This window comes from Schistocerca cancellata, chromosome 8, assembly GCF_023864275.1.
Source record: "Schistocerca cancellata isolate TAMUIC-IGC-003103 chromosome 8, iqSchCanc2.1, whole genome shotgun sequence".
In the NCBI taxonomy this organism is placed as follows: Eukaryota; Metazoa; Arthropoda; class Insecta; order Orthoptera; family Acrididae; genus Schistocerca; species Schistocerca cancellata.
In genome coordinates this window covers 50,676,578-50,703,277 of record NC_064633.1, presented here as the reverse complement: position 1 = coordinate 50,703,277, position 26,700 = coordinate 50,676,578, and the positions used below count along the sequence as shown (strand labels likewise).

Here is a 26,700-nt window from a genome sequence, read left to right as displayed (position 1 = left end):
ACGACAAACTCCAGGATTTCACTAACAAAATTACTCAACTATATGACAAATATGCTCCAATAAAGACCAGAAAAGTAAAAAGGCAACCTGCACCTTGGCTGACTGATGAACTAAAACAGCTCATGAATCTCAGAGATGCTGCACATCGAGCATACAAGATACACCCTACACCTGAAAATCATGCTGTATACAAGCAGAAACGAAACAAAGTCAGTCAAGCGGTGAGAAGCGCTAAGCTCAGACATGCCCGTACATTAGCTGACAATAAATGTAGACCAGCTATCCTGTGGAAAAATCTCCGTAGCCTCGGTTTAGGCAAAATAAAAGTTGCAGAAAATCCCATGGTCCCAGCTGAAGAACTAAACCGATTCTTCACATTACCTACAAGCAAAGAAAAATTCTATCTACAGCACGTCACTTGCAGTACTGTCAAGAAAGCCATAATGCGGATTAGATCAGCATCCACTGGACATGATGGTATCACTACCCAGATGGTAAAACTTATTATCGACCAACTACTGCCCTCTATAACAGACATTTTCAACGATTCGTTAGTCACAAGTGTTTTCCCTGAGTCCTGGAAACTGCGATAAATTAAGCCACTGCCTAAAAAGGACATCGCCACAGCACCCTCTGACTACCGCCCCATCTGCCTTCTTCCTGCACTATCAAAGGCCTTAGAATATATAGTTCATGACCAGCTCACCAACTACCTAACTACTAACAACCTACTAGGCGAATACCAATCAGGTTTCCGTAAACATCGAAGCACAACATCCGCACTGATAAAGGTGACAGATGACCTGAAACTTGCCATGGACAGACAAGAAGCGACTATCATTTGTTTCTTAGATTTCAGCAAAGCATTTGATACTGTTGACTTCGACATCTTACCTGCCAAACTTAGCGGTCTAAATTTCTCACCAAGTGCAGTGCAATGATTTCGCCCATACATGACGTCTCGTCAGCAACGCGTCCTGTCTGGGAATATAAAATCACAATGGCGGCAGGTAGTGTCAGGCGTTCCCCAAAGCTCAGTATTAGGTCCTATACTCTTCTCTCTGTATGTCAATGATGTGTCATCAGTTCTGACCTATTGCAAATATCATATGTATGCTGATGACCTTCAGTTGTACCTAAGTGCGAAACCAAGCAATCTCAAGAAAGCTATTGAAAATTTCAATACTGACCTCGATGCACTGTCAAAATGGGCACAGGACATAGGTCTAAAACCAAACCCATCGAAAACCCAAGCGGTACTTGTTGGTCACTCTAAGCTCATTAGCCCAAAACATCGGGAATCCGTACCACCTCTTATCCTAAATGGAACAAATATTAACTTCTCTCCCTCAGCTAAGAGTTTGGGAGTAATAATAGATGAAAATCTAAATTGGACAGAGCACGTAACTGCAGTGTGCAAAAAAGCATCAGCATCCCTTCATGTCCTACAAAAATATAAAAAACTCTTCCCTTTCGATCTGAAAAAGAAATTAGTACAAACGCTTATACTCCCAATCATTGACTACAGCGATATTATCCTACAAGGCCTCTCTCAGGAAAATTCCCGACGTCTAGAACTGGTCATGAATGCCTGCGTCCGATATATCTGTGACGTTCGACTTTTTGATCACATTTTACCAGCATATGCAAAATTGTCCTGGCTGCGTGCAGACAAACGCAGAGATTTCCATACACTCTGTCTCATCTACTGCCTTATAAATGTACACTGTCCCTCATATCTCTCGTCGTCCCTAACGCTAATGTCAGAACAACATGACAGAAACACACGTTCCCATTATAATAAAATCCTCTCCGTTCCACTGAATCGCTCAGTCACCTTCTCCAAGTCCTTTACAGTAGCAGGAACACGACTCTGGAATAACCTCCCTCGTTATGTTAGAGAACTTAAAAACATGTCCGGCTTCAAAAAACAGTCAATGACGTGTCTACTTAAGCAACAGTAATGCCTTCCTCTGTACAGGAATGCACTTCACCTCATTACTTTCCCTCTTTCCCCCTCCTTAAATCTCCCTTCCCCAAAACTCGCTATACTAGTAAACATCTACTTTACACACCAAGATATTAATGTGCATCTGCACAAACCTTCATTACTATTGCCAATCTTTCTCATGTTTGTCATTATCATATGATTTTTTTTACTGTTATTATTATTACTTTTATTATAATCTGTATGTATAGCACCTGTTGTAAAAATACTGCCAGCATTTACTTTATTAGGTCTTAGTCACGTTTATCATTATTATTTGACTTTTTTTTACTGTTATTATTATTGCTTTTATCATACTCTGTATGTATAGCACCTGTTTTAAAAATACTGCCGCATTTACTTTATTTGGTCTTATTCACTACTCTTTGTTCATATAGTCACTAGAGTAAGCTTATTTTCTCATTTAAATTATGGTCATGATGTAACTCTGATGTGCGAAATGCTGCATGTGTGGAACACTGGTCCGATGTAAGAGAGGGCCTGATGACCCTAATCTGATCAGGTTAAATAAATAAATAAATAAAAATAAATAAAATAAACAACCATCTGCACGAACAGTTCGACGACGTTTGCAGCAGCATGGACTATCAGCTCGGAGACCATGGCTGTGGTTACCCTTGAGGCTGCATCACAGACAGGAGCGCCTGCGATGGTGTACTCAACGACGAACCTGGGTGCACGAATGGCAGAACGTCATTTGTCCGGATGAATCCAGGTTCTGTTTACAGCATCGTCGTGGTCGCATCCGTGTTTGGCGACATCGCGGTGAACGCACATTGGAAGCGTGTATTCGTCATCGCCATACTGTCGTATCACCTGGCTTGATGGCATGGGGTACCATTGGTTACACGTCTCGGTCACCTCTTGTTCGCACTGACGGCACTTTGAATAGTGGACGCTACATTTCAGATGTGTTACGAGCCGTGGCTCTACCCTTCATTCGATCCCTGCGAAACCCTACATTTCAGCAGGATAATGCACTACTGCATGTTGCAGGTCCTGTACGGGCCTTTCTGGATACAGAAAATGTTCGACTGCTGCCCTGGCCAGCATATTCTCCAGATATCTCACCAATTGAAAACGTCTGGTCAATGGTGGCCGAGCAACTGGCTCGTCACAATACGCCAGTCACTACTCTTGATGAACTGTGGTATCGTGTTGAAGCTGCACGGGCCGCTGTACCTGTACACGCCATCCAAGCTCTGTTTGACTCAATGCTCAGGCGTATCAAGGCCGTTATTACGGTCAGAGATGGTTGTTCTGGGTACTGATTTCTCAGGATCTATGCACCCAAATTGCGTGAAAATGTAATCGCATGTCAGTTCTAGTATAATATATTTGTCCAATGAATACCCGTTTATCATCTGCATTTCTTCTTGGTGTAGCAATTTTAATGGCCAGTAGTGTAATTACGTCAGCTTTCCTCAGCCCGCTTCAGCCCGAACACACAGGTCACTGAGCGCTGTACTAACTGCTATGTATGGGTTCTTCACAGTACATCAGTGCCCTGGGCTGCCCTAACTACTTGGCATTTGTCTACAATGCCCGCTGGGCTGTGCCTTATGGCCTGCGAGCAATGTCGTAAACCTGCCTCACAGAACAGGTCGATAAATATCAACATCATCTGCGTTTTTCATCCGATGTACCACTCGGTCCCTTAACTACTATCTTGCAGCCATAGCTGCACGGAATTTATAAGAATTTTGCAAACCTGTGCCTGTACTTATTCGTGGGACAACAAATTGCAGCCGGCCACGGTGGCCGAGCGGTTCTAGGCGCTACAGTCTGGAACCGCGAGACCGCTACGGTCGCAGGTTCGAATCCTGCCTCGGGCATGGGTGTGTGTGATGCCCTTAGGTTAGTTAGGTTTACGTAGTTCTGACTGATGACCTCAGATGTCAAGTCCCATAGTGCTCAGAGCCATTTGAACCATTTTTGAACATATTGCAATTATGATTCCCCATTTTTCTCTATGTGGATGGGAATCTCAGAGCATTCTCGCATTGTTAGGATAAGGTTGGAAATTGAAAAATCTTCCTACGTTGTCTTTGACCAACATTCCGTCCAACACTGTCACCGATTTAATTTGCAGCTGACCAGAAGTAGGAGGGTACTGTACTGACTATATTCCTCGTCTCGTGAAGGAACAGAGCGAGTTAAATCTGTAACTGCTGTTTAGCGAAGACTGTTCTGTACCAACCTTACTCACGGCACCCATTCAAGTGCACAAGATCTCTCCAGCTTCCACGTACGTCGAGGAAGTTAGCATCCCATATTGGAGTATAGCAGATATAAGAATGTTGTGATAACAGTCGGTTAAGAAGAAACATGTGCTTTACGTTTGATGGAGCTCCAGATGGACAGAGTTTAAAGCATTTTACGTAGATCAACTGTGCTGACTGTTATAGTATCTGGGATTAGTACCAAGGAGGTATTGCCAAGAGAGAAATAACCGTAGGACACAAACACATGCATGGTTCTGCACTTAAATACGCTGTAGTGTTAAAGCCATGTGTTCTCTGAAACAGTCATGAGGCGTGCAAAGCTCTTAATACTGTAACATAGGACATACATGTACCCAGTGTGGCATCCATCAACCCTGCAAGTTTTCTACATCTACATCTACATTTATACTCCGCAAGCCACCCAACGGTGTGTGGCGGAGGGCACTTTACGTGCCACTGTCATTATCTCCCTTTCCTGTTCCAGTCGCGTATGGTTCGCGGGAAGAACGACTGTCTGAAAGCCTCTGTGCGCGCTCTAATCTCTCTAATTTTACATTCGTGATCTCCTCGGGAGGTATAAGTAGGGGGAAGCAATATATTCGATACCTCATCCAGAAACGCACCCTCTCGAAACCTGGCGAGCAAGCTACACCGCGATGCAGAGCGCCTCTCTTGCAGAGTCTGCCACTTGAGTTTGCTAAACATGTCCGTAACGCTATCACGGTTACCAAATAACCCTGTGACGAAACGCGCCGCTCTTCTTTGGATCTTCTCTATCTCCTCCGTCAACCCGATCTGGTACGGATCCCACACTGATGAGCAATACTCAAGTATAGGTCGAACGAGTGTTTTGTAAGCCACCTCCTTTGTTGATGGACTACATTTTCTAAGGACTCTCCCAATGAATCTCAACCTGGTACCCGCCTTACCAACAATTAATTTTATATGATCATTCCACTTCAAATCGTTCCGCACGCATACTCCCAGATATTTTACAGAAGTAACTGCTACCAGTGTTTGTTCCGCTATCATATAATCATACAATAAAGGATCCTTCTTTCTATGTATTCGCAATACATTACATTTGTCTATGTTAAGGGTCAGTTGCCACTCCCTGCACCAAGTGCCTATCCGCTGCAGATCTTCCTGCATTTCGCTACAATTTTCTAATGCTGCAACTTCTCTGTATACTACAGCATCATCCGCGAAAAGCCGCATGGAAATTCCGACACTATCTACTAGGTCATTTATATATATTGTGAAAAGCAATGGTCCCATACTCCCCTGTGGCACGCCAGAGGTTACTTTAACGTCTGTAGATATCTCTCCATTGAGAACAACATGCTGTGTTCTGTTTGCTAAAAACTCTTCAATCCAGCCACACAGCTGGTCTGATATTCCGTAGGCTCTTACTTTGTTTATCAGGCGACAGTGCGGAACTGTATCGAACGCCTTCCGGAAGTCAAGGAAAATGGCATCTACCTGGGAGCCTGTATCTAATATTTTCTGGGTCTCATGAACAAATAAAGCGAGTTGGGTTTCACACGATCGCTGTTTCCGGAATCCATGTTGATTCCTACATAGTAGATTCTGAGTTTCCAAAAACGACATGATACTCGAGCAAAAGACATGTTCTAAAATTCTACAACAGATCGACGTCAGAGAGATAGGTCTATAGTTTTGCGCATCTGCTCGACGACCCTTCTTGAAGACTGGGACTACCTGTGCTCTTTTCCAATCATTTGGAACCTTCCGTTCCTCTAGAGACTTGCGGTACACGGCTGTTAGAAGGGGGGCAAGTTCTTTCGCGTACTCTGTGTAGAATCGAATTGGTATCCCGTCAGGTCCAGTGGACTTTCCTCTGTTGAGTGATTCCAGTTGCTTTTCTATTCCTTGGACACTTATTTCAATGTCAGCCATTTTTTCGTTGGTGCGAGGATTTAGAGAAGGAACTGCAGTGCGGTCTTCCTTTGTGAAACAGCTTTGGAAAAAGGTGTTTAGTATTTCAGCTTTACGCTTGTCATCCTCTGTTTCAATGCCATCATCATCCCGGAGTGTCTGGACATGATGTTTCGAGCCACTTACTGATTTAACGTTAGACCAGAACTTCCTAGGATTTTCTGTCAAGTCGGTACCTAGTATTTTACTTTCGAATTCACTGAACGCTTCACGCATAGCCCTCCTTACGCTAACTTTGACATCGTTTAGCTTCTGTTTGTCTGAGAGGTTTTGGCTGCGTTTAAACTTTGAGTGAAGCTCTCTTTGCTTTCGCAGTAGTTTCCTAACTTTGTTGTTGTACCACGGTGGGTTTTTCCCGTCCCTCACAGTTTTGCTCGGCACGTACCTGTCTAAAACGCATTTTACGATTGCCTTGAACTTTTTCCATAAACACTCAACATTGTCAGTGTCTGAACAGAAATTTTCGTTTTGATCTGTTAGGTAGTCTGAAATCTGCCTTCTATTACTCTTGCTAAACAGATAAACCTTCCTCCCTTTTTTTATATTCCTATTAACTTCCATATTCAGGGATGCTGCAACGGCCTTATGATCACTGATTCCCTGTTCTGCTCTTACAGAGTCGAAAAGTTCGGGTCTGTTTGTTATCAGTAGGTCCAAGATGTTATCTCCACGAGTCGGTTCTCTGTTTAATTGCTCGAGGTAATTTTCGGATAGTGCACTCAGTATAATGTCACTCGATGCTCTGTCCCTACCACCCGTCCTAAACATCTGAGTGTCCCAGTCTATATCTGGTAAATTGAAATCTCCACCTAAGACCATAACATGCTGAGAAAATTTATGTGAAATGTATTCCAAATTTTCTCTCAGTTGTTCAGTCACTAATGCTGCTGAGTCGGGGGGTCGGTAAAAGGAGCCAATTATTAACCTAGCTCGGTTGTTGAGTGTAACCTCCACCCATAATAATTCACAGGAACTATCCACTTCTACTTCACTACAGGATAAACTACTACTAACAGCGACGAACACTCCACCACCGGTTGCATGCAATCTATCCTTTCTAAACACCGTCTGTGCCTTTGTAAAAATTTCGGCAGAATTTACCTCTGGCTTCAGCCAGCTTTCTGTACCTATAACGATTTCAGCTTCGGTGCTTTCTATCAGCGCTTGAAGTTCCGGTACTTTACCAACGCAGCTTCGACAGTTTACAATTACAATACCGATTGCTGCTTGGTCCCCGCATGTCCTGACTTTGCCCCGCACCTGTTGAGGCTGTTGCCCTTTCTGCACTTGCCCGAGGCCATCTAACCTAAAAAACCGCCCAGCCCACGCCACACAACCCCTGCTACCCGTGTAGCCGCTTGTTGCGTGTAGTGGACTCCTGACCTATCCAGCGGAACCCGAAACCCCACCACCCTATGGCGCAAGTCGAGGAATCTGCAGCCCACATTGTCGCAGAACCGTCTCAGCCTCTGATTCAGACCCTCCACTCGGCTCTGTACCAAAGGTCCGCAGTCAGTCCTGTCGACGATGCTGCAGATGGTGAGCTCTGCTGTCATCCCGCTAGCGAGACTGGCAGTCTTCACCAAATCAGATAGCCGCCGGAAGCCAGAGAGGATTTCCTCCGATCCATAGCGACACACATCATTGGTGCCGACATGAGCGACCACCTGCAGATGGGTGCACCCTGTACCCTTCATGGCATCCGGAAGGACCCTTTCCACATCTGGAATGACTCCCCCCGGTATGCACACGGAGTGCACTTTGGTTTTCTTCCCCTCCCTTGCTGCCATATCCCTAAGGGGCCCCATTACGCGCCTCACGTTGGAGCTCCCAACTACCAGTAAGCCCACCCTCTGCGACTGCCCGGATCTTGCAGACTGAGGGGCAACCTCTGGAACAGGACAAGCAGCCATGTCAGGCTGAAGATCAGTATCAGCCTGAGACAGAGCCTGAAACCGGTTCGTCAGACAAACTGGAGAGGCCTTCCGTTCAGCCCTCCGGAATGTCTTTCGCCCCCTGCCACACCTTGAGACGACCTCCCACTCTACCACTGGTGAGGGATCAGCCTCAATGCGGGCAGTATCCCGGGCAACCACAGTCGTAGTCCGATCGGGGGATGCGTGGGACGAGCTGGCCGTCCCCGACAAACCCCCATCCGGACCCCCACAGTGATGCCCATTGGCAACAGCCTCAAGTTGTGTGACCGAAGCCAACACTGCCTGAAGCTGGGAGCGAAGGGATGCCAACTCAGCCTGCATCCGAACACAGCAGTTGCAGTCCCTATCCATGCTAAAAACTTGTGCAAAGAACGTCTGAACTAATCTACAGAGAGCTCAAACAAAACGACAAAATTGAAGCGGTTATTAAAATACAAGATTGCCTAGTAAATGCAGTAATGCTGCCACTTGTGCACTGCTGACACACTGCTCGGCGGCGGAAGGAGACTACGCGATTTAACACTATTCGAGTACTAAAACGTGATGCTACAACTCTCAAATACTATAATACGCCCGAAATTTATGTGGTAGAGCTAGGAGTATACGACTTGCTGCTGCAGCTGCTTATCCAACGGCGGCAGGGAGCACACTGACTGACCAACCGACACTGGCCGTTCAAAACGAAAACAGATGACAGACGACTACGCGAATTTACACTATTCAGGTACTAAAACGCGATGCTACAACTCTCAGATACTATAATACGCCCGAAATTTATGAATTAAACAATGCAAGTACCAAAAACACGCAAAGAAATTAAGAATTAAACTATGTAACAAATGAGTGAGCTAGGAGTATACGACTTGCTGCTGCAGCTGCTTATCCAACGGCGGCACACTGCAGTGACACACTTTAAGATGGGAAAACTACTTCCTTCCACACCAAAGAAAAACAGAGTCTTTGTGACATATGCGCAACATAGCTTTCCAGACGGGTATGCTTACATTCGTACTTTTTCTCGTATGCCTATTGCTGTCACATACTCGTCCCCATATACAAGAATGTTTCTGCAACAAGCAGGGCATATGCAAGTACTCCTTCACTCCCCCTCAATTTCTTCACATTTTGACATATTTTCCCTCAATTTATATGTATGTCCATCAATTTTCGTCATTTTATCGATTTTATGCACCTTCTGCCCATGCAATCATGACCACTTCTCGCCACGCATTCTAAGATTGCTTGTCAACACCTAACGCAGATGTACTGTTTTTATGGTTGGAAGTTCTGAATGTACTCTATCGTGGAATCAGTCAGTCCTCCTTTCACATCCAAGGTTTTCCTGTCATATACTTTTTTCCTTTCATAATTGATCTCAACATTCTCAGCCTGGCACTCATTCTCATCAACACATATCATGTACATTGAAGTTTGCTTATATTTACACTGTTCCCATATGGTTTGCTTTCCAAAGCTTCTTTGAATGCTTTAGTCACCATCTCTCAGATACTGGCACAGCGAACATTATGCCACACCCCAGCAACCTCCAAGCCACAACTACTACCGTAGTAATTAGCAACAAAGTCATCACCATGTTCATTTTACAGCCTATCTATGCATCTTCACTATTTGGGCATTATTGCAACATCAATAACCTTATCAGTTTCAGTACTAGCTGCTGTGACAACATCATTGTTGAAGATGTTACCGCTTTCTTGCCATGTGGCATCAAAAGCTGCTGCGAGATGACGGTTGTCATCATTTCACAGTTGTCATCACTTTATTTCACTGCTTCTTCAACAGCTTCGTGCATTGAATTCTGTGTTGTATCTTCAACTGCAGATCCTAGTACATAGTTGTAAGCATCAATCTTTGAAAGTACACGGGGAAGATTTAGAACATCACATAGCATATCACCTGCTGCTTTGCCCTTACCAATTACTCGTAACGCATAGACTACCCTAATAATTACACTATACAGTTCAGTTTTCTTGTATCCATTATTTACAATTACTGAAACAGAAATTTACAGCTGTATTTATAAACACTGCATATAAAATTAAACTGGGAAGCCAGGCCAACATGGGTTCTACTTTCAGAAAACGTTTTATAGGCATTTTTTTGCAGCACACGCCGTTTCCGAGAGGTTCGCGCAAAGTTCAGAAACTTCCTTCCCTTTACCAACTAAATTATATTTATCGTCCGAATCTCTGAGTTTTTTTTATGATAAGCGCTGTTTTCATTTGGACTAAATTTGTTTTGGAATCAGAAGTAAACTCACGTTTTCCAGCAGTGATGAAGAAATGCTTCGCTTTGCTAGTGAATCACCATTTCTTTCCTTTTTCCCAGTTCACACGATTTTCAAATATATGATCTGAGGCTTTCCCGGCGAATGTGCTGTATCCAAGGTTCTCTAGTGTCCAGCCGGATCCGATCGTCGAAGCTCCACGATATTTCGGCGAACAACCGTTCCGCCACCATCAGGTGGTGCTGATGGCAGCACCACCTGATGATGGCAGAACGGTTATTCGCCGAAATATCGTGGAACTTCGACGATCGGATCCGATTTTTAAACACTTTTGCCCTAGCGCTAGGCGTCTTCACAGCGAAAAATGAAGCACTAAACACGAAAAAACTCGACACAATAACTTTCGTTTACACTGTTTACAAACAATCCAAAGACAAAAAACAAACAGTAACTTCTTAAATCAAGAGACAAACGTTTTCAGGCAATTAGCATACAAAGAGTCTTTGGAAAGTGGGAGATCGTAATTCGTGTCACATGAATATACTGCCAAAAAGTTTATGCTCGGCCAAGACAGAAGTACAGGGTGATTCAAAAAGAATACCACAACTTTAAAAATGTGTATTTAATAAAAGAAACATAATATAACCTTCTGTTATACATCATTACAAAGAGTATTTAAAAAAGTTTTTTTCACTCAAAAACAAGTTCAGAGATGTTCAATATGGCCCCCTCCAGACACTTGAGCAATATCAACCCGATACTCCAACTCGTTCCACACTCTCTGTAGCATATCAGGCATAACAGTTTGGATAGCTGCTGTTATTTCTCATTTCAAATCATCAATGGTGGCTGTGAGAGGTGACCGAAACACCATATCCTTAACATACCCCCATAAGAAAAAATCGCAGGAGGTAAGATCAGGGCTTCTTGGAGGCCAGTGATGAAGTGCTCTGTCACGGGCTGCCTGGCGGCCGATCCATCGCCTCTGGTAGTTGACGTTCAGGAAGTTACGGACAGATAAGTGCCAATGTGGTGGCGCTCCATCCTGCTGAAATATGAATTGTTGTGCTTCTTGTTCGAGCTGAGGGAACAGCCAATTCTCTAACATCTCCAGATACTGTAGTCCAGTTACAGTAGCACCTTCGAAGAAAAAGGGACCAAAAACTTTATTGGCTGAAATGGCACAGAAAACGTTCACCTTAGGCGAGTCACGTTCATACTGAGTTGTTTCCCGCGGATTCACGTCGATTCACTTCTGCCGTACTCAATAACACAAAAAGCTTTCTGTTGAGCGGTCGCCATCTTAGCATCAACTGACGCTGACGCCTAGTCAACAGCGCCTCAAGCGAACAAATGTACAACTAAATGAAACTTTATAGCTCCCTTAATTCGCCGACAGATAGTGCTTAGCTCTGCCTTTTGTCGTTGCAGAGTTTTAAATTCCTAAAGTTGTGGTATTCTTTTTGAATCACCCTGTATATCACAAAAGCGCAATACCCAATATCACAAATCTATAAAAATAAAACAGTTATAATTCAAGTAGGGCCGTTTATGATATTCATTTTAAAGATGAAACTTGGAATAATCGAATAAGGCAATAAATGAAAATCGATTTTTTCACGCAGAATCCAGTTCCGTGTCCCCTTAAATTATAACAAACAGTATCTATAATATGCTTCTCTATACTCCCCACCAATCACAACCATGTGGTATCAGCTAACAAATACATTACAGAACACAGAATGAGATTTTCACTCTGCAGCGGAGTGTGCGCTCATATGAAACTTCCTGGCAGATTAAAACTGTGTGCCGGACCAAGACTCGAACTCGGGAACTTTGCCTTTCGCGGGCAAGTGCTCTACCAAGGAGAGCTTCTGTAAAGTTTGGAAGTTAGGAGACGAGGTACTGGCAGAAGTAAAGCTGTGAGGACGGGCCGTGAGTCGTGCTTGGGTAGCTCAGTTGGTAGGGCACTTGCCTGCAAAAGGCAAAGGTCCCGAGTTCGAGTCTCAGTCCAGCACACAGTTTTAATCTGCCAGGAAGTTTTACATTACGGAACAGTTATTGTATGTTTCTTTAACAACATTCTACTATATGTCTGTTGAGGTAATAGTGATATTCATTGTCGAATGCCATCAAACTGGGATTGCAAGAGTGATATTTAACTGTAACTACAGCGGTAACTGTGTGGCTGCTATCCTAGGACGACATCGTTTAGCGTCCGGGGTGTGTGGCAGAGGTAGCCTGAGGCCGGAACGAATGGGCATTTCCAGCTGAATACGTGCCCTTAGCGCTAGGATTTCACCCGGAACAAGTCCCGCCCATTCACCCCCCTCCACGCCTATCCATGGTGTAAGGCTCTCCCCTAAACAGCCGCCAGTTCCGCAAACTGGAAGCTACAACAAAGTTGTTATCGTCACAGTCCAACACGTGTTATACTGTGATGAAATTCAGTAACGATAAGACATTTAAGCTTTTCTGGACAGTAATGTAATATGAATCTGCATTATTAAAGAAATAAAAATATTTATAGAGAATTGAAAGCATCGCCAGCAATAGAAAACAAAAAATAACGTGATGTTATTTAAGGGCAATAAGGAGAAATTTTCATTAACTAATTCACTTATTATAATACGTTTACTTGACGGAAACAGCAGAGCAAACATAACAATGCGAAAACAATGGTCTTGAATCTGTCATGTTGGTAGTAAAGCCACGTATGCACTCGAATAACTCTGTTGTCTAAACTCACCGTTATATAGAAATAAGTGAAGGTTGTTTTGTTTATGTAGGTCCTCATAGTAGCTCACGAAAATTAAAGAAAATAAGAATGTCATAAAGTAGAAATGCCTAGTGAAAGCAGTAAGATATTTGCATGTATGCCATATTTCGTTACTATTTGCATGGGTAATGAGTGAAATTTAACTTGTAAATTCTTCCAGTTCCGCACCTGCGCATTATAAACGAGGTTATGAAGAATTGTGGCTGTTTCTGTGTGATTAGTGACCTGTATGCTGTTGCAAACGTCTCAGGAAAATAATGTGTCGTTATTCTTTGTCCTGTCTGTTTTTAACCAAAAGATTTATTAATTTCGTAAATGTCATTCAAACCATTTTTTAAAAATAATAATGTGATGTTTATGTTTGTCACAGAGCAGTTATGGAGGAAATATATGCTGCGGTGTTTCACGGCTGTAAAACGTCCTTCATGCTGTGCTAGTTCTTCTTTCACCCCTAAAATTTTTCAGCAAAACTATTCAGTGAATAGCACGCAAAATCAGCTTGGATTGATCTAGCAACAGCAAAGTAATTTTGATGCCCTCTGGAAGTATAGTGAACATTGGTGCTTGTTTCACATATACTGTCTGAGTTCTGAAACTTAAGTGTCAAGTATACTGTGGTTCCTCTTTCTCCAAACAAATTATTCTTTGAGGGTAGGTTTATCCTGTTTCAGCTTTGGGTGCTTTTCCTCACATAGAAGTATGTTTCTTCATAGGCTATTCATCTGGATACTGAGTTCTCGTATTTAACAATTCAGTGCAACATTGTTTTCTGTTATGTTTGCTGTGGAAGTACCTGGCACAGCTGAGGCCAATTGTGCACGTTTCTTGTAATGTGTCTTTTAACTACCTGGTAAAATTTAAGACCTAGCAAGATATTAACGTAACATTCACTCCAAGTGCAGCCGAACGCGGTAAGCCACGTGGGTCAACTGAAACGATGCCCAGGCGCCGAACAAAGACCGGGAAAACCGGGGGTGAGCGGGCGGGACTTGTTCCGGGTGAAATCCTAGCGCTAACGATTCCTCAGCTGAAGGCCCACGTCAGCTGGGGGGGGGGGGGGGGGGGGGAGTACAAAGAAAAGTTCCAGCCGGCCGGCCAATCGGTTCTTGCCCGCAGCTGTTGGGGCAAGTCCCTGCCGTTGCGGCCTCTGGATAGGTGAATAGTGAACCAATACTCAGTAGGTGTTGGGCTTTGTCCGCGATCGCACGTGTTTCGAGTATTCTTCGATTTTTATGTCGATATTTGAGTTGATTCAATGTCGATCACTGACGCTGGCGTTGGATGTATTGCTAATATCCAAATTTGAACCACTCCAGTCATCCCCAGATGCTCTTCATGGCCAGGCGCTTATCTCCAGTGGGCAGAGTGCGGCTGCTGAACTGGCGCATAGCTGAGACATGGATCCCTGGAGGCAACTGACCCTGTGCAACTCTCTGGCCTGTGGCGCTGCATGTGGACGTCGAGACACGAGTGCAAGGGATGTACCAGTGTTTCAGTAACCTCCGACGGTTTGGATTGAAACACACTGCAGTGACTCTGTGTTGCAGTGGTATTTGTTGCTGTTGTCGTTATCTCTATCCTATCATGCACTAGGACTTTCCTCTCCCTTCTGAATGTAGGGGAGAGAACCAGTTTAGGAATCGTATAGTCGTTTAAAAACCCAATCGCAACATCAAATTCTAGATTTATCAATTTGTTGTTTCCGATAGCGATATTGCTAGCTCTCGTCTATCCAGCCACTCCCGCAAATTGTTTGTAAATTTGTGGTAAGATCTTATGGGACCGCCGGCCGGTGTGGCCCTGCGGTTCTAGGCGCATCAGTCTGGAACCGCGTGACCGCTACGGTCACAGGTTCGAATCCTGCCTCGGGCATGGATGTGTGTGATGCTCTTAGGTTAGTTAGGTTTAAGTAGTTCTAAGTTCTAGGGGACTGATGACCTCAGATGTTAAGTCCCATAGTGCTCAGAGCCATATGAACCATTTTCTTATGGGATCAAACTGCTTAGGTCATCGGTCCTTAAGCTTAATCTAACTGAAACTAACTTACGCTATGGACAACACACACACACACACACACACACACACACACACACACACACACATGCCCGAGGGAGGACTCGAACCTCCGACGGGGGTAGCCGCGCGGTCCGTGACAAGACGCCTTAGATAGCGCGGCTACACTGCACGGCGCAAATTGTTTAAGGACACAGTATGCAACTGAGCTGAAATCTGAAATTTTCAGCTACCTCCAACGTAATGGACTTCCTGCTAAATGACATAATTGTGCCAGTATAAACCAATCGGAGGCAAGGGGGAAAAGTTTGGAAGAGGAAAAGTAGGGTTTGAAACCAGGCATTTGCGGCATCAAATCCTCCAAATATAATAGTGCTAGTATACATCAATTGCTATGCTGAGTGAAAGCGAAGAAGAATTACATGATTTGCTGAATGGAATGAACAGTCTAATGAGTACTCAGTATGGATTGAGAGTAAATAGAAGAAAGACGAAGGTAATGAGAAGTAGTAGAAATGAGAACAGCGAGAAACTTAACATCAGGATTGATGGTCAAGAAGTAGATGAAGTTAAGGAAGTCTGCTACCTAGGCAGTAAAATAACCAATGACGTACGGAGCAAGGAGGACATCAAAAGCAGAGTCGCTATGGCAAAAAAGGCATTCCTGGCCAAGAGAAGTCTACGAATACCAAATATTGGCCTTAATTTGAGGAAGAAATTTCCGAGAATGTGCATCTGGAGTACAGCATTGAATGGTAGTGAAACATGGACTGTGGGAAAACCGGAACAGAAGAGAATCGAAGCATTTGAGATGTGGTGTTACAGACGAATGTTGAAAATTAGGTGGACTGATAAGGTAAGGAATGAGGAGGTTCTACACAGAGTCTGAGAGGAAACGAATATGTGGAAAAGACTGATAAGGAGAAGGAACAGGATGATAGGACGTTAAGACATGAGGGAATGACGTCCATGGAACTAGAGGGAGCTGTAGAGGGGGAAAACTGTAGAGGAGGACAAAGAGACATCCAGCAAATAATTGAGGACGTAGGTTGCAAGTGTTACTCTGACATCAAGAGACTAGCACCTCTTCGTCGCAGGCCACTTCAAACCAATCAGAAGACTGATGACAAAAAAAACCCGCCAATAGGACACAAGGAAACAACTGACCACACACGAAGCATGTCAATTTAATTAATTCGTCAATCAATCTGATGGAGTGAGAGGATATTTCCAAGACAATCAAAGCTGAGGGTAGGGGGGTGGGGTGGATTACGGGGTGGGGTTAGTGTGGCACATAACAGGCTCTACCTATATCTTCTCGAATGTCTTTATTCCATCCTCTGCAAGTTTCGACAGCAGTGAAAGTGTGAGAACAAAAGGATGTACCAACTACCAGTGCCAGATCTGCATGAGGGGTGAAAGTGACAGGAGAGAGAGATGGAGAGGAGGAAGGGTGGGGAGACATGATGGTCTGTGTGAGTTGTCGTATGATGGTTCATACAAACAGGAGGCATCCATTTGAGAGAGAAAGAGAGAGAGAGAGAGAGAGAGAGAGAGAGAGAGAGAGAGAGAGAGGGAGGGAGGGAGGGAGAGAGGGAGGGAGAGCATGTATTCTGACGGAATTTCTTGGGTATCAAATATCAAAGGGTGTCCGCCACCTGACTCTTTGTCTGGGTATTAGCGTGACATCCGGCCTGCACGTCACATGAGGCAGGTGCCTGGTGGTGTGGCCGACAGTGGTCGCGAGGTCCGAGTGGACATAGTGTGGCCTGTGCATGTAGGAATGTGTGAAGTGGCTGGCCAGACAAAATGGTCAAGGCATGAGCGTGCAATGCCTTGCAGTCGACGTGGAAGATTTTTAACAGTGTCATTATATTTGGTGGGTAATGTTGATGGTATTCCTTGTGCAATTAGAAAGAGTCCAATTGTTTAAATATCGCTTACTGCCTTGTCACCCACAACATGTATAAATAAGCAGTGTTCCATGCACTTCGGTCAATTTCCTGACAAATTTTTTAGATAAATAAAGAAACTATACTCCAAGCACTGGCTTGTATCCCATAAGTTTTTTAAACATGCAATATTCCACCATTGCTTGGACTAACAGAAATTATGTAAACAACATCGCATACACTGCAACTGCAAAGTCTTCAAATAAATAAAGAGATAAACTATATTTCATACACCAGCTTGTAACCCACAAATTGCTAAAATAAACAATGTTCCACACATTGCCCTGTCTACCAGAAATTGTTTAAAGAATATTCCATGCCAGATCTGCATGAGGGGTGAAAGTGACAGGAGAGAGAGATGGAGAGGAGGAAGGGTGGGGAGACATGATGGTCTGTGTGAGTTGTCGTATGATGGTTCATACAAACAGGAGGCATCCATTTGAGAGAGCAAGAGAGAGAGATCGATATCGATATCCCAGTAAATGGCCAATCAGCTGAGTCTTTTTCCCACCAATTTCCAGGTGGGGGAGGGGAGGGGGAGGGCTGGGGAATTTACCATAGGAGGAGGGGTTATTTAATTGATCAATTTAACTAATTAGTCATTCAAATTGATAAAGTGGGTGCGAGCTATTTGAGTAACTCAGGCCTGAAAATATTCTTGTATCAGCCTGGGGGATGAGGGGTGGGTTGGAGGTTTCCAGAGGATGGGTGAGGTGGTAGGGCAGAGGGACAGGTGGTGTTTTTTCTTATATGGATTACTCCTGGGGGACTGCAAACCATATAGCAGAAGAATAACTTAAAGGGAGGGGGCTAGAAATCAATCGAGTTTGCCCCTGAATGTATGCAACCCACAATAACAAAGATGCTTGATGCTCTCTTTGTCTTACCACTCATGCGCTATTTCAGTTCACGAAGAATGAAAGTGGAAAGTGACAGTGATGTTGTTTCTCCAACCATTCCAGAATTCACTAAAGTTATTTCAGGAGACCAATGAATATTCAAATCGTGATTTTAGGACTGAGATTTGAGTAACCCTCCCATATATCACCACAATGTACTGCACAAACAAATTTTATTGCAAGAAACGTTATAAATACACTCCTGGAAATTGAAATAAGAACACCGTGAATTCATTGTCCCAGGAAGGGGAAACTTTATTGACACATTCCTGGGGTCAGATACATCACATGATCACACTGACAGAACCACAGGCACATAGACACAGGCAACAGAGCATGCACAATGTCGGCACTAGTACAGTGTATATCCACCTTTCGCAGCAATGCAGGCTGCTATTCTCCCATGGAGACGATCGTAGAGATGCTGGATGTAGTCCTGTGGAACGGCTTGCCATGCCATTTCCATCTGGCGCCTCAGTTGGACCAGCGTTCGTGCTGGACGTGCAGACCGCGTGAGACGACGCTTCATCCAGTCCCAAACATGCTCAATGGGGGACAGATCCGGAGATCTTGCTGGCCAGGGTAGTTGACTTACACCTTCTAGAGCACGTTGGCTGGCACGGGATACATGCGGACGTGCATTGTCCTGTTGGAACAGCAAGTTCCCTTGCCGGTCTAGGAATGGTAGAACGATGGGTTCGATGACGGTTTGGATGTACCGTGCACTATTCAGTGTACCCTCGACGATCACCAGTGGTGTACGGCCAGTGTAGGAGATCGCTCCCCACACCATGATGCCGGGTGTTGGCCCTGTGTGCCTCGGTCGTATGCAGTCCTGATTGTGTCGCTCACCTGCACGGCGCCAAACACGCATACGACCATCATTGGCACCAAGGCAGAAGCGACTCTCATCGCTGAAGACGACACGTCTCCATTCGTCCCTCCATTCACGCCTGTCGCGACACCACTGGAGGCGGGCTGCACAGTGTTGGGGCGTGAGCGGAAGACGGCCTAACGGTGTGCGGGACCGTAGCCCAGCTTCATGGAGACGGTTGCGAATGGTCCTCGCCGATACCCCAGGAGCAACAGTGTCCCTAATTTGCTGGGAAGTGGCGGTGCGGTCCCCTACGGCACTGCGTAGGATCCTACGGTCTTGGCGTGCATCCGTGCGTCGCTGCGGTCCGGTCCCAGGTCGACGGGCACGTGCACCTTCCGCCGACCACTGGCGACAACATCGATGTACTGTGGAGACCTCACGCCCCACGTGTTGAGCAATTCGGCGGTACGTCCACCCGGCCTCCCGCATGCCCACTATACGCCCTCGCTCAAAGTCCGTCAACTGCACATACGGTTCACGTCCACGCTGTCGCGGCATGCTACCAGTGTTAAAGACTGTGATGGAGCTCCGTATGCCACGGCAAACTGGCTGACACTGACGGCGGCGGTGCACAAATGCTGCGCAGCTAGCGCCATTCGACGGCCAACACCGCGGTTCCTGGTGTGTCCGCTGTGCCGTGTGTGTGATAATTGCTTGTACAGCCCTCTCGCAGTGTCCGGAGCAAGTATGGTGAGTCTGACACACCGGTGTCAATGTGTTCTTTTTTCCATTTCCAGGAGTGTACTTAGCGCCAGAAACCTAGACATACATCTATACAGCGAAAGCCATCTTGCAGTTTGTAAATCTTTTTTAATGATTAATATCCTACTTAATCCACATAACTAGAAATACAGCAAAGTCAGTAGAGATTAATATAATTGGTTTTAAAACTTTTAGGTTTATATATGAGATCCAAGTGGTTGTGCTGAGAGTAATAGCGGACAAGTGTGAGGTTCGCATTGAGATCTGATTTGAAATTGTGAATGGCAATACAGCTCCTACAGTTCATCATGAATATCTTCTGGTTTATAGCTAAAATGCTATGAACTGGAAAATCATTCCATCTTTGTATGACCAACTTTAAAAATTGAAAGTAAAAGGTACATTTACTGGTCAATTTACTTACTGCACTGAAGAACTTATCCAACTGAAATTAATGAACAGTTGTCTGAAACCTTAAACTAAATAGCAATTAATCTGACAATCAGCTTTTGAAACAGGAATGAAAGAAAGCTCATTACATTTTCGATTCAGTTGAACACACACCACGAATGTTTATATCTCCTGAGAGTCACTAGCAAATGGTTTGTGTTACTCAAAACAAATGGTGAGGAATGTTCCAGTATAGAAATGGTTTACAGTATAACAGTATTTGTGTAGGACCTCTGTGTATCCCAACGAAATCGATATACTCCTTTGCGCGAAAAACTGTGTACTTTCATCATATACGACTAGTAGCCTCTCTACATAAATGAAGAACATGTTTATCAAATATGTTGACATCACTAATTTCAAGGTGCTTAAATGATAAGGGAATAATGTTAGAGTTCATGTGGTATTTAATTTCATGGAGGGTGAAAAAGGAAAGCGATAGTAATGTTGTTTCACCAAACCTGAAGTGATTTTAGAAGAACAATAAAAATTTAAATCACGATGTCAGAATTGCGAACTGAATACCTCCCCCCGTATTTGGCGCAAACAAAATGTTAATGCAAAAAAGTTATAAATATTTAGTGCCAAAAAATCTACATATACATCTACACTCTAAAAGCCACCTTACAGATTGCACATGAGTGAGTCACATCCTCGTTAACCCACAAAATCAGAAATATTGCAAATTGGATAGAAGTCAATCTAATTGGCTTTAAAAGAATTAATTTTCAATATGAGTTCCAAATGATTGTGCTGAGAGTAATAACACGGAAGAGTGAGGTTCACATTGACTTCCGATGTAAAACTGTTAAAGGCAGTACAGTTGTTGAAGATCATCACCAATATGTTCCGATTTACAACTGAAATTTAATGACTTAGAAGAACATTCCAACTTTGAATCAGAAGCTTAAATGATAAGGGAAAAAGATTAGAGTCCATGCGTTATTTCAGTTCATACAGGATGAAAGTGGATAATGATAGTGATGTTGTATCGCCGACCATTCCAAAATTCACTGCAGTCATTTTAGGAAACCAATGAAATCTTAAACCACAATGTTTAGATTGAAATTTGAATATCTCCCCCGCATATCATGTTTTGCGCAAATAAATATTATTGCAAAATAAATGTATAAGTACACAAAAGCGGCAAAGAAACAGCTAAAGGCATGCGTTCTCAAATTCAGACATATGTAAACAGGGAGAACACTGCGCTACGGTCGGCAACGCCTATATAAGACAACAAGTGTCTGGCGCAGTTGTCGGATCGCTTACTGCTGCTACAATGGCAGGTTATCAAGATTCAAGCCAGTTTGAAAGTGGTGTTATAGTCGGCACAGGAGCGATGGGACACAGCACCACTGAGGTAGCAATGAAGTGGGGATTTTACCATACGGCCATTTCACGAGTGTATAGTGAATATCAGGAATCCGATAAAATATCAAATCTCCGACATCATTGCGTCCGGAAAAATATCGCGCAAGAACGGGACCAACGACGACTGAAAAGAATCGTTCAAAGTGAAAGAAGGGCAACTCTTCCGCAAATTTCTGCAGATTTCAATGCTGGGCCATAAACAACTGTCATCGTGGGAACCATTCAACGAAACATCATCGACATGGGCTTTCGGAGCAAAAGGCCCACCCGTGTACCCTTCAAGACTGCACGACAGAAAGCTTTACCTCTCACCTCGGCCCGTCACACCGACATTGCACTGTTGACGACTGGATACGTGGTACCTGGTCGGACGAGTCTCGTTTAAAATTCTATCGAAGAGATGGACGTGTACGGGTACAGAGACAACGTCATGAATCCATGGACCCTACATGTCAGCAGGCGACTGTACAAGTTGATGGAGGCTCTGGAATCGTGTGGGGTGTGTGTAATTGGAGTCATATGGGATTACCTGATACGTCTAGATATAACTATGACAGGTGATACGTAAGCATCGTACCTGATCACCTGCTTCACCGGCCGTTGTGACCGAGTGGTTCGAGACGCTTTAGTCCGAAACTACGCTGCTGCTATGGTGGCAGGTTCTAAAACTGCCTCGGGCATGGATGTGTGTGATGTCCTTAGGTTAGTTAGGTTTAAGTACTTCTAAGTCTAGGGGACTGATGACCTCAGATGTTGTCCCATAGCGCTTAGAGCCATTTGAACCATCACCTGCATCCATTACTGTCCATTATGCATTCCGACGGACGTGGGAAATTCCAGCAGGATAATGCGACACCCAACACGTCCGGAATTGCTACACAGTGTCTCCAGGAACCTCTTCTGAGTTTGCCGGCAAGAGTGGCCGAGTGGTTCTGGGCGCTACATTCTGGAACCGCGCGACCGCTACGGTCGCAGATTCGAATCCTGCCTCGGGCATGGAAGTGTGTGGTGTCCTTAGGTTAGTTAGGTTTAAGTACAGGGTGTTTCAAAAATGACCGGTATATTTGAAACGGTAATAAAAACTAAACGAGCAGCGATAGAAATACACCGTTTGTTGCAATATGCTTGGGACAACAATACATTTTCAGGCAGACAAACTTTCGAAATTACAGTAGTTACAATTTTCAACAACAGATGGCGCTGCGGTCTGGGAAACTCTATAGTACGATATTTTCCACATATCCACCATGCGTAGCAATAATATGGCGTAGTCTCTGAATGAAATTACCCGAAACCTTTGACAATGTGTCTGGCGGAATGGCTTCACATGCAGATGAGATGTACTGCTTCAGCTGTTCAATTGTTTCTGGATTCTGGCGGTACACCTGGTCTTTCAACTGTCCCCACAGAAAGAAGTCACAGGGGTTGATGTCTGGCGAATAGGGAGGCCAATCTACGCCGCCTCCTGTATGTTTCAGATAGCCCAAAGCAATCACACGATCATCGAAATATTCATTCAGGAAATTGAAGACGTCGGCCGTGCGATGTGGCCGGGCACCATCTTGCATAAACCACGAGGTGTTCGCAGTGTCGTCTAAGGCAGTTTGTACCGCCACAAATTCACGAAGAATGTCCAGATAGCGTGATGCAGTAATCGTTTCGGATGTGAAAAATGGGCCAATGATTCCTTTGGAAGAAATGGCGGCCCAGACCAGTACTTTTTGAGGATGCAGGGACGATGGGACTGCAACATGGAGCTTTACGGTTCCCCATATGGGCTGGCCAGTTCTGTTTATTGACGAAGCCGTCCAGGTAAAAATAAGCTTCGTCAGTAAACCAAATGCTGTCCACATGCATATCGCCGTCATCAATCCTGTGCACTATATCGTTAGCGAATGTCTCTCGTGCAGCAATGGTAGCGGCGCTGAGGGGTTGCCGCGTTTGAATTTTGTATGGATAGAGGTGTAAACTCTGGCGCATGAGACGATACGTGGACGTTGGCGTCATTTGGACCGCAGCTGCAACACGGCGAACGGAAACCCGAGGCCGCTGTCGGATCACCTGCTGCACTAGCTGCGCGTTGCCCTCTGTGGTTGCCGTACGTGGTTGCCCTACCTTTCCAGCACGTTCATCCGTCACGTTCCCAGTCCGTTGAAATTTGTCAAACAGATCCTTTATTGTATCGCTTTTCGGTCCTTTGGTTACATTAAACCTCCGTTGAAAACTTCGTCTTGTTGCAACAACACTGTGTTCTAGGCGGTGGAATTCCAACACCAGAAAAACCCTCTGTTCTAAGGAATAAACCATGTTGTCTACAGCACACTTGCACGTTGTGAACAGCACACGCTTACAGCAGGAAGACGACGTACAGAATGGCGCACCCACACACTGCGTTGTCTTCTATATCTTTCACATCACTTGCAGCGCCATCTGTTGTTGAAAATTGTAACTACTGTAATTTCGAAAGTTTGTCCGCCTGAAAATGTACTGTTGTCCCAAGCATATTGCAACAAACGGTGTATTTCTATCGCTGCTCGTTTAGTTTTTATTGCCGTTTCAAATATACCGGTCATTTTTGAAACACCCTGTAGTTCTAAGTTCTAGGGGACTGATGACCTCAGAAGTTAAGTCCCGTAGTTCTGAGAGCCATTTGAACCATTTTTCTTCTGAGTTCAAACACTTCCGCTGGACACCAAACTCCCCAGACATGACTATTATAAAGCATATCTGGGATACTTTGCAACGTGCTGTTCAGAAGAGATCTCCACCCGCTCGTATTCTTACCCTGCAAGATTCATGGTTTTTTGGTTCCCTCCAGCACTACTTCAGACATTAGTCGAGTCCATACCACGTCGAGTTGCGGCACTTCTGCGTGCTCTCGGGGGCCCTAAACGATATTAGGCAGGTGTACCAGTTTCTTTCAGTGTATGTAGCGCCAGAAACCTACATCTATGTCCATACTGTGAAGGCCATCTTACAGTTTCTAATATTTTCAGTGATTTACGTCCTAGTTAATCCACATAACAAGAAATACAGCGAAATGAGTAGAAAGCAATGCAACTGGTTTTAAAAGGTAATCTGTTCTCTTCTTTTAACGTCCAGTACAGTGTCTACTTTTTCAGGAATGAATAATTATGTTTTTATTGTATAACTTGGTGGTGTGATGTCCTTCCTGAAGCCACAGCTGCTAAGGTAATCGATGTTAGGGAAATCCTGTGTACCAACTCTCTCTGTATCATGTCATCGTAACTTACCTCATTGTTTATCATATTCTCTGAGGCGGAATCTAAGCGCCAACCCAGCTTTTGCCTAAACGAGGGAGGGAATCTGCCTGATATTTGTTAATCCACTGTGCAGATTGGATCCGAATCTGGCTCTCATCCGTGCTCTGCAAACTATCTCATTGCGCATTACCCTATACGAGTAGGTCCGGTTTGGAGAGGTACACGTAAAGGTTAGTCAGGGAAAGTAAGAGTAAACCGGAAGTATACAGGGCTATTACAAATGATTGAAGCGATTTCATAAATTCACTGTAGCTCCATTCATTGACCTATCGTCACGACACACTACAGATACGTAGAAAAACTCATATAGTTTTGTTCGGCTGAAGCCGCACTTCAGGTTTCTGCCGCCAGAGCGCTCGAGAGCGCAGTGAGACAAAATGGCGACAGGAGCCGAGAAAGCGTATGTCGTGCTTGAAATGCACTCACATCAGTCAGTCATAACAGTGCAACGCCACTCCAGGACGAAGTTCAACAAAGATCCACCAACTGCTAACTCCATTCGGCGATGGTATGCGCTGTTTAAAGCTTCTGGATGCCTCTGTAAGGGGAAATCACCGGGTCGGCCTGCAGTGAGCGAAGAAACGGTTGAACGTGTGCGGGCAAGTTTCAGGCGTAGCCCGCGGAAGTCGATGAATAAAGCAAGCAGGGAGCTAAACGTACCACAGCCGACGGTTTGGAAAATCTTACGGGAAAGGCTAAAGCAGAAGCGTTACCGTTTACAATTGCTACAAGCCCTGACACCCGATGACAAAGTCAAACGCTTTGAATTTTCGGCGCGGTTGCAACAGCTCATGGAAGAGGATGCGTTCAGTGCGAAACTTGTTTTCAGTGATGAAGCAACATTTTTTCTTAATGGTGAAGTGAACAGACACAATGTGCGAATCTGGCCGGTGGAGAATCCTCACGCATTCGTGCAGCAAATTCGCAATTCACCAAAAGTTAACGTGTTTTGTGCAATCTCACGGTTTAAAGTCTACGGCCCTTTTTTCTTCTGCGAAAAAAACGTTACAGAACACGTGTATCTGGACATGCTGGAAAATTGGCTCATGCCACAACTGGAGACCGACAGCGCCGACTTCATCTTTCAACAGGATGGTGCTCCACCGGACTTCCATCATGATGTTCGGCATTTCTTAAACAGGAGATTGGAAAACCGATGGATCGGTCGTGGTGGAGATCATGATCAGCAATTCATGTCACGGCCTCCACGCTCTCCCGACTTAACCCCACGCGATTTCTTTCTATGGGGTTATGTGAAAGATTCAGTGTTTAAACCTCCTCTACCAAGAAACGTGCCAGAACTGCGAGCTCGCATCAACGATGCTTTCGAACTCATTGATGGGGACATGCTGCGCCGAGTGTGGGAGGAACTTGATTATCGGCTTGACGTCTGCCGCATCACTAAAGTGGCACATATCGAACATTTGTGAATGCCTAAAAAAACTTTTTGAGTTTTTGTATGTGTGTGCAAAGCATTGTGAAAATTTCTCAAATAATAAAGTTATTGTAGAGCTGTGAAATCGCTTCAATCATTTGTAATAACCCTGTACTTTGTTCCCCAATCGTACCTCACAGGTGAAGGGCTTCTCGCCGGTGTGCCTACGCATGTGCTGCTTGAGTTGTACCGAGCGCGTGAAGGTCTTGTCGCAGAGCGTGCACGCGTGAGGCCGCTCCCCCGTGTGTATGCGCACGTGCATGTTGTAGGCGACCCGCTGGTTGAAGCGCCGCCCGCAGTCGGCGCACGCGTACTCCTTGCGGTTGCGGTGGATCTTCATGTGCGAGCTGAGGTAGCCGCGGTCGTTGAACACCTTGCCGCACTCGGGGCAGGCCGCGGCGAACTCCCGCGTGCCCGCGTGCACCGACACGTGGTACTTGTAGTTGCGCAGCTGGCTGAACGACTTGCCGCACTCGGCGCACTGGTGCGGCTTCTCCCCCGTGTGCGTGCGCGCGTGCACCTGCAAAGGTGTACAGTGTCCGAAAGCGGAAACTGCGT

At 44.9% G+C, this 26,700-nt stretch overlaps 1 protein-coding gene across 1 annotated transcript in view; it reads right to left on the bottom strand.

Annotated features, from left to right (window-relative positions):
* The window catches only part of LOC126095333 (zinc finger protein GLI4-like), a 139,133-nt gene that overhangs the window by 19,385 nt on the left and 93,048 nt on the right, over positions 1-26,700 (bottom strand). The window contains exon 4 of the mRNA XM_049910138.1: positions 26,276-26,662. Coding sequence (XP_049766095.1) covers positions 26,276-26,662 — 387 coding nt within the window. The remainder of the gene's footprint in view (positions 1-26,275; positions 26,663-26,700) is intronic.